Source organism: Heptranchias perlo, chromosome 5 (assembly GCF_035084215.1).
Source record: "Heptranchias perlo isolate sHepPer1 chromosome 5, sHepPer1.hap1, whole genome shotgun sequence".
Taxonomy (NCBI): Eukaryota; Metazoa; Chordata; class Chondrichthyes; order Hexanchiformes; family Hexanchidae; genus Heptranchias; species Heptranchias perlo.
Window position 1 is genome coordinate 28626947 of NC_090329.1, and position 9796 is coordinate 28636742.

General features: G+C 40.9%; 1 protein-coding gene across 1 annotated transcript in view; it reads right to left on the minus strand.

Annotated features, from left to right (window-relative positions):
* LOC137321349 (disks large-associated protein 2-like) overlaps positions 1 to 6220 on the minus strand; it is a 168754-nt gene extending 162534 nt beyond the window's left edge. Inside the window, 1 exon segment of the mRNA XM_067983735.1 lies at positions 5201 to 6220. Within this exon segment, the coding sequence (XP_067839836.1) occupies positions 5201 to 6205 (1005 nt within the window). The 5' untranslated portion in view covers positions 6206 to 6220.
* Positions 6221 to 9796: the final 3576 nt, after the last annotated feature.

Genomic DNA, 9796 nt, shown 5'->3' on the forward strand with positions numbered 1-9796 from the left:
ACTTGGACTTGGGTGTACAGGGCACAATTTCCAAATCTGTAGATGACACAAAACTTGGAAGTATAGTGAACAGTGAGGAGGATAGTGATAGACTTCAAGAGGATATGGACAGGCTGGTGGAATGGGCAGAACACATGGCAAATGAAATTTAACGCAGAAAAATGCAAAGTGATACATTTCAGTAGGAAGAACAAGGAGAGGCAATATAAACTCGAGGGCACAATTCTAAAAGAGGTACAGGAACAGAGAGATCCGGGGGTATATGTGCACAAATCATTGAAAGTGGCAGGGCAGGTTGAGAAAGCAATTAAAAAAGCATTTGGGAGCCTGGGCTTTATAAAAAGAGGCATGGAGTACAAAAGCAAGGAAGTCATGATGGATCTTTATAAAACACTGGTTCAACCACAATTGGTGTATTGTGTCCAGTTCTGGGCACCGTACTTTAGGAAAGATGTGAAGGCCTTAGAGAGAGTGCTGAAAAGATTTACGAGAATAATTCCAGGGATGAGAGACTTTAATTACGTGGATAGACTGGAGAAGCTGGGGTTGTTCTCCTTGGGACAGAGAAGGTTAAGAGGAGATTTGATAGAGGTATTCAAAGTCACGAAGGGTCTAGACAGAGTAGATCGAGAGAAACTGTTCCCATTGGCGGAAGGGTCAAGGACCAGAGGACATAGATTTAAGGTGATTAGTAAAAGAACCAAAGGTGATATGAGGAAAAACTTTATTACACAGCGAGTGGTTAGGATCTGGAATGCACTGCCCGCGGGAGCGGTGGAGGCAGATTCAATCATGGCCTTCAAAAGGGAATTGGATAAGTACTTGAAAGGAAAAAATTTGCAGGGCTACGGGGATAGGACCGGAGAGTGGGACTAGCTGGATTGCTCTTGGGCTGAATGGCCTCCTTCCGTGCTGTAATCTTTCTGTGATTCTATGTGCAAAGTAAGTAAGTGATGTAAATAGCAGAACTGAGGTAGAAATCTCATCATGTTATCATGCACACATTATCAGGTTGTGTTCTGCCAAAAGCCGGATTTAACTTCATGCTGTAAGGGATCAAAGTTTGTCACAGTTTTCAGTCACCTGTAGGTGGAAAAGGGTCATTACTGATAACATGGTTAGCTCTGCTGTGTTGCATGAAGGGAATGTCGCAAGCTTGCTCATATCGACCTGGTGGCTTGTCAACACTTTCTCTCTACTGATCAACCTCTGATTTCATGATAGATCTGTATAAATATTTGGCTGTCAGAACTGCAGAATTAGCAAGCTGAACACCATAATTGGCTTATGATAAAAATAAAAGTACAGTATATGCATTCGAGAGAAAAATGTTTCAAGCAGTAGAAAATTATACTACGTTGATGCCAAATAACACAACACAATGGAACCAGGTTCAGAAAGGTTTTGATCATTTGGGTAATTAGTCCAATTTCCTGTAGCAGTCTTCATGTGTGCTTTGGAGCATGACTGTGATGTTTAGCTGTTAACCTGGCCTGTTCCTTTAAAGCCTCTGCTCAAGTACTTCCTGTGGGCATCCAAGTAATTACAGTCGTTTGTAATCCTGGTTCAGGTCAATTACAAATCAGCAAATTGCTTATCATTTGCAGGCTCCAAGCCAATGACCGGCTTTCCATCTCTTTTTTTAAAAATATTATTTTGCATCTGTAGTGAAGTGTGGTGCCTGGTTTGTGACAGATGTGAGAGGCGTGCAATATCAAATTACCAGATCAACTATTGCGTTCTTCACAGTGAATCAGAGGATACACTGTTTTATGCTGTGTAACAGATTATATATTACCAGAGCTACTGATTTAAGATGATTGAATAATTGACATTGGGTTTTATTACAAGGTATTACATAGAATTACATCGAATTTACAGCACAGAAACAGACCATTCGGCCCTACTGGTCTATGTCAGTGTTAAAGCTTCACATGAGTCTCCTCCCACCCCTCTTAATCTAATCCTATCAGCATATCCTTCTATTCCTTTCTCCCTTATGTGCTCATCTAGCTTCTCCTTGAATGCATCGATGTTATTCTCCTCAACTACTTCTGGTAGCGAGTTCTAACCACTCTCTGAGTGCTTGTTCCATATTAAGTTCCACTAGCCTATCAGCCCCGTACTTGCCACCTCTTATTGGATCCCTGTCCCACAACGTATCAAATTGAAAGTTCTCATCCTCATCTACAAATCATACTACCTCTGCAACTTTCTCCAGCTCTACAATACCGAACACCACCGATACAGTCCCAATCTTAGATATTAAACTTCAAAAATTGACCTCCTTCCCCAGAGTTACTGTTCCTTACCCTTCTATTAATTCTCTTCACTGTTTGACTCCCTCTTCTCGTGCTGCCACTGCTGGCTCACACCGTGGGTCTCTCCCAACCTCCATTGCCACCGCTTCCCTTCCAAATCATACCCACCCCAGAAGATACCTTTGCCCCTTTATCCCATTGCAAACTTCTGCTGGCACCTGCCATTTATTTAGTTAAACTCCAGAAGTGAATTCTAGTGGATTGTCCACTGTTTCTCCACCCATTGTTCATATTGTTGTGCTCCAGCAAAACATGCAAAGGCCTAATGCTCACTGAAGTCCATCAAATGCTGCCCCAGCTGTGTTATTTCTTCCTATAAAAATGCCTCGCACACCCATCAACAGCACCTTACCACAGGATGCACTTCTATGAAGAATCCCAGCCACTGCCTGTTTAAGTACATCATCGAGAAACAAAATCCAACACTATTCAAAAAAAACCAAGACTACAAAGACACAGACAAAAACAACAACAGCGGACAAACACAGAAAAACACAGACAACCATAAAAATAGAGACGCAGAATCATAAGCCCTTAAAAAAACACAGGCACAAACCCAGAATAGGATAAAGTCATAATCACAACCAGAGCAACAGAAAAAGACACTGACGGCCACAACAGCACAGATGGAGAAAAGCAGAATTCCACAAAAATAAAAACACAACACCACAAGATTTGTCTGCATTGCTCTGATATAAAGCATTGCCCAGATATAAAGCATGGCCCGGATATAAAGCATTGCCTGGATATAAAGCATCGCCTGTGTATAAAGCATTGCACAGATATAAAGCATTGCCTGGGTATAAAGCATCACCTGTGTATAAAGCATTGCCCGGATATAAAGCATGGCCTGGGTATAAAGCATCGCCCAGATATAAAGTATTGCCTGGGTATAAAGCATCACCTGGGTATAAAGCATTGCCTGGGTATAAAGCATCACCTGTGTATAAAGCATTGCCCGGATATAAAGCATGGCCTGGGTATAAAGCATCGCCCAGATATAAAGCATTGCCTGGGAATAAAGCATCGCCTGGGAATAAAGCATCGCCTGGGAATAAAACATTGCCTGGGTGTAAAGCATCGCCTGGGAATAAAACATTGTCTGGGTTTAAAGCATCGCCTGGGAATAAAGCATTGCCTGGGTGTAAAGCAATGCCTGGGAATAAAACATTGCCTGGGTATAAAGTATCGCCTGGGAATAAAACATTGTCTGGGTATAAAGTATCGCCTGGGAATAAAACATTGTCTGGGTATAAAGTATCGCCTGGGAATAAAACATTGCCTGGGTGTAAAGCAATGCCTGGGAATAGAACATTGCCTGGGTTTAAAGCATCGCCTGGGAATAAAACATTGCCTGGGTATAAAACATTGCCTGGGTATAAAACATCGCCTGGGAATAAAACATTGTCTGGGTTTAAAGCATTGCCTGGGTATAAAACATCGCCTGGGAATAAAACATTGTCTGGGTTTAAAGCATTGCCTGGGTATAAAACATTGCCTGGGTATAAAACATTGTCTGGGTATAAAGTATTGCCTGGGAATAAAACATTGCCTGGGTATAAAACATTGTCTGGGTATAATGCATTGCCTGGGTATAAAACATTGCCTGGGTATAAAACATTGTCTGGGTATAAAACATTGCAAGGGTATAAAACATTGCCCAGGTATAAAACATTGCATGGGTATAAAACATTGCATGGGTATAAAGCATCGCCTGGGTATAAAACATTGCCCAGGTATAAACCATTGCCTGGGTATAAAACATTGCAAGGGTATAAAACATTGCCTGGGTATAAAACATTGCAAGGGTATAAAGCATCGCCTGGGTATAAAACATTGCCCAGGTATAAACCATTGCATGGGTATAATGCATTGCCTGGGCACAGTGCAGATAGGAAAATTAGGTGGGGTATTGAATGAAGGAAATCGGGCGGGCTCCATTATGGGGTCTGATCCCACTCACGCAATTTTCCATTCAGTGCTGTGCCTAGATGATGCCTTACGACCAGGTGTTAAAGATGAGCATCTATCCCACAGAAACAAAGCAGCAGATCTGCTTGAAACCAAGAACAGATACACGGAGAGCCGGCAAACCACAAAGACGCATTGATATATAACTACACATGATAACCGACATGCAATGTAATGGGAGATCTACCATGGGAGCAGTCGAAAAATGTGGGAACAAACATCTGAAATTCAGATTCAACTTCACGTGCAATTCATTGTGGTGAAATAAACCGGCTCCAAATGTTGGGCTTTGTCAACTGTTTCAGAGTCCGAAGTCAAAGTTTGGATTATTAGAAACCAAGGTTTATTTAATAATTTGTCACTAAAACTACAATGTTACTCAATTGAGGGTAAACTATGTGATACATTAAATTAACAGAATTGCTGTTTACCTATTATGGACATTCCTGTAAATGCCAACAGATAACTTCAAGTTCTGAATTTTGATGGTATCCTTGTTTTCCAATGCTTCATGCATTGACCTGGGGATTTAATTTCCTCTGTGCACTACTTTCAGTGAACTGGCTAACCTGTTTGTGCTAGGTTTCTGTCTGTGCTAGTCTAAAGCACTTGTCAATCTCTTTATTTTCTATGGGTTGATTTCCTTGATGCAAAATGATGTTAGAATTAGATGTTACAATTACTCGATATTTGTCAAAAAATGTGGCATTGGATCCGAGGATAGTCGACAAAATGCTCATTACGTGTAACATGCTGCACTTCTGGTTTAGTAGATACTTGGCTTGTAATAGAATTAGTACAGTAATTATTAACTTCCATTATACACATTAAATTCCTACCAAGAACAGCCATAACATGAAGAAAAAGATGACAATACTGCCAAAATTAGAAGTAAGACTGTCACTTACTTGTAGGAAATGACATGGCCTTAGAGATGATTTTATTTCCTGATGGACAAGAGGTTTCTCCAGATTAAGTGATGACTTGCGATAGGCTTCCTTGGCCTGGCTTACAGTCAGTGTGGACCAGGAGCTTCTTTTCATATATTTCCCCTCAGGTGTCATAGGCAATCCTTCACAAGCAGAACATTTAACATCGTTGTTGCTTTTTGACGTCTTCAAAGTGAGATCGCTGAAGGCCCCCTGAATATTTTCCGGATAATACTGAGAGATATGGTCGATGTGGTGTCTGCTCATCGCACTTGGAGTACGGTAAGTACTGTCACTGTCTAGGTTGTCATCCGAGCTCCACCAGGCAGTCATTGCAGACTTATGCTTAGGCTCTGGCTTTCGTTCTTTGCTTTTGCTCCTTTTGCCGTGTTTGGGATGGTGGGAATGATGGTGATCATCCGAATGCCGACCTTCGCCTTTTGTGCCGTTCACATTTCCTTTCGAGGCCCCTTCCAAAGAGTGAGATTTGGTGAAAAGTTTTTGGACAGAATGCACAAGGTGCCGTATTCTGCCAGGACTTTCACTTCGCTGTTCGGTGGTAGTGGATGTTCGTTGGTACTGCAGTGTATGAAAACCATCACGATGCAGAGGCAATTGCTTTTCAAACTGGTCCAGCAGATTAGCTGGGATGCGATTAATCTTGCTGCCCGTGTGCGAGACACTGGCACAGTCGTCCCTGGAATCATAATGTGAAGTGTAGTGCATTCTGGGAAAAGTACTGCTTGACATATGCTCTCCTACCATCATGGGCATCATCATACACTCAGAATGTATAGAACTTCTAGGCGAACACCGATGATGGTCCATTTGGCAGCTGTCAGTTGGGCTGAGCAAGTACGACTGCCTAGAATCCAGCCCATGGTGCATATGGTCATGAGAATGCTCACAGTCCTCAGTTACCAGGCCACAAGTGTGTGCTGAGCTGAGCTGGGGCTGCGTACGGCTACCAGTTAATCCTTTCATGGTCCTTGATGAAGGAGAATATATGTCTTCATTGAAGTGCTGTGAAGGTGACCATGAGAACTGCTGGTCTGTCAACAAAAGACAACAAAAAACAAGTTAATATAAACAGCAGTAAAGGATTTGATGGCCTTGCATTTTATTAGACACCAGTGAATGCAAATAAATCAATGCAACCTGTACAAAGTCATTGATTTAATGTCCTACCGTACTCTAATAAAAATTAATGCACGCTACATTCATGATTTTATTTCAGCAGTTCATCAGTTTATTGAAGCATGGGGAGTTATGTCTCATCTGTTTCCACTAAAATACTGGGCATAGATATTCCAGGCGTAAAGAAAGAATTTGTTACCAATAAATACCTTAGTGATTGTAACTCGCTAAATACCAAATGCCCTTATCAGCTCTCAAAATATGCACATCTTTTGTATCACAAATCAAACTCAAATCTATTCATCATCAGTTAGAAAAATACATGAAAATATCACTTCTTAATGCATGTAGGGGTTAAGATTCCTTGTGTCCATAGTTTCAACAAAATACTCAGTTCGTACTAAACTGTGAAATTATCAGCAGATGAAATTTCACCTCTGTGGTTTATAAACTATATCATAATTTTTAGTTTAGGTTACAAATATTATATCATAGCATTACATAGAATTTTACAGCACAGAAGCCGGCCATTCTGCCCACTAGGTCTATGCTGGTATTTATGCTCCACATGAGCCTCCTCTCTTACTTCTGAACCATACTTCATCTCACCCTATCAACATATCCTCCTATTCCATTCTCCCTCATGTACTTATCTAGCTTCCCCTTAAATACATCTATGCTAATCGTCTCAACCACTTGATGTGGTAACGAGTTTCACATTCTCACCACTCCACATCAGTCCCAAATCTCAATATATCTAAATTCTTCTGAAAACTTATTTTCTAAACAAAAAATGTATTTTCAACCTCCATGCTCTCATATCAGAACAGGCCGACAACTCCCAATTGTACTCAACCTACAGAATGGGACATTCATTGCAATATTACACCTGACATCACATGGCCATCATCCCCCATTCCCCAACCTCTTCACCACAGGTAGACTATGAATTGAGGGGGATGCAGGGGGGAGGGGGACATTTTCTATGTTTTATAAGTCTTCCCATATTCCTATGAGTAGGGTATTAAGTAAAATGGAGAAAGGGCAGAGAACTGGGATTAAAAAGATAACTAACAAAATAGCAGAGCAGTCTCAAAGGGCTGAATTGCTTACTTCTGTTCTGATGTTCCTCTCCAACTATGTGTACCAAAATCATAAACAAAGTATATGATTTATAAAGTAATTTTGTTGCACTTAGCTCACAGCAGAAATCTTCCCCCTAGATGGCTTTCCAGGAACTGAAACATGATGATAAAAGTAACTTGTATATATTAGACAGAATGAAACATTTGAGAGTGAACTGCAGATGACTATGGAATAGCCTGTTACATTGGGATTGCATATAAACCCTGAACAACTCTATTCAGATCGCATATATTTCCACAAAAGATAACCTGACATAGTAACTACAACATTTCAGGGCCTTAATGGCACTGTGGATAAGTACACAGTCTCTCACCTTTGGGAATAGAGTTTGAATTCAGTCCAAACTGGTGGAACAGAAGTCTCTTCTCAGATTTTTTAAACTGAATTCAAATTGTCAAAGTGCAGAATTTGAACTCATGTTCACTGGATTATTAGTCCAGACCTCTGGATTACTAGTCTGCTACACCACAGTAACCACTGTACCCACACACACACATATATCATATATTTTTCATTACATTGTGCCTCTGTGTGAAACATAATTAGCAACAGCATTACTCAAATTACTGTACTGATGATATGTTCCTGTGAAGTTCCTGTGGGCGTTTTACTACATTAAAGGCACTACATAAATGCAAGTTGTTATTGTTGTTGATAAAAACTTCCAATGATTGCACAACACAATATAAAAAATCCAACGCCGCCCCAAAGTGTCGGCTGACATTGTTCAATTTGAACATAGATTTGAGCTGCAAATATATTAGCACGGCTTTTCATATTGCCATAGCAATGCTAATTAACTAAGGGTCACGAGGCCAGAAGAAACAAAGGCACTGCACAATAGTGTCATGACTGACTGACTATCTCTGGAGCTTTTAGATGTACTTCAGCGGGAAATGTATTAGATTAATTCCACTTAACATTTTTATATAAACTAAAACCTGACATTGCTCTTCTATTAAACGTTATGCTATGCTTGTGTCAATGATGCTCACTAACTTTTTAACAAGGGTCACAAGCCCAATTAACCTCTTAATTGAACAGCACTCTGAACACTCTCTTTCTTAATCTCCATTGTAATCTTTCTTGTGTCTTTATTTTATTGATACTATTATGATCAGCGCTCTTATGAATTGTTTTCTCTTGTTCCTCCTAGCTCCAAATATGCTGTCCGCACACCGTCTCCTCCCTGCATCTGCACTGTAGTGAAATCTAGACTCATGGTACCATCTCCTGCTCCAACTCACTCTTTCCCTACTGAACTCTTGAAGGGATTCGCAAAATTTCACATGTTCCCCCCACCCCGAAGATTTATTGGAGTTATTAAAGAAACCCTGGTGTAACTGTTTTAAAAAATCCAAGGTCTCTCAAAATGGCTGCAGTCAGACACATGGCCGAGGACCGGCAGATTTGAAATTGCATTCTCAACAACTCGACAGGCTTCGTGTCTCAGACAGGTTTCTTTAAACAATGCAGCTGCATTCTAGCCCTGAGGCAAGCTATCAACATAGCCGGCCAACACATCAAAATTCGAGCAGGAAGTGATCGCAGGACAAAAGGTGAACCATCAAGGTACATTCGGAACAATAGTAAAGCAGTTAGCGAACAGATCGATACAGGAAATGGCCATTAATGTAAATGGGCCAGAGATGGGGTCCTTTGTCTTACGTTTCGTGCTTAAATCAAACAATGAAGCAAGCTGATAAGGTATGAAAAAAACCTGTTACCAAGAGGGTATAACTGGGGCTGCCCAGTATCTCTCTCGGGCTGCTCTCTTCGCCTGGTGGCCGGGGTCCTGCTGCTCACTAGCTCAGACTTGAGAAGGAAGGCCATCCAGAAAAACCTCGCAAACGCAGCAGGAGGCCAGGCCTTTTTCATCTGTTTTCACCGGTGAGCATTAATTTTCTGGCCGCCACAAGACAACCTAGCATAAGTGTAAGGTTGGGGGTTAAGGGATATTGCTAAACTTGTGATTTTAGAATTTTCCCTCAATGTGTCCGTTTCTTTCAACCCGATAAGTGTAAGACTGTATTACATCCATAGCGATTTCTTTATCTTCTGTATTATACTGTTTACCTTGTAGTTTTAGTTTTCTTATTAATAAACGTTGGTTTTCCTTGTACCAATCCACTGGTCTGTTTGTCTGTCTTTGTTCCTCTTACACTCTTTACCTTTTGGTCTTTCCTTCCCCTATAATTTGCAGGCTTTTAAAACCTAAGCTTGACATTACGTAATCAATACTATCTGATTTATCCTGCTCTTTTAATCTTGGTGATGCCCTGCATTATGGGC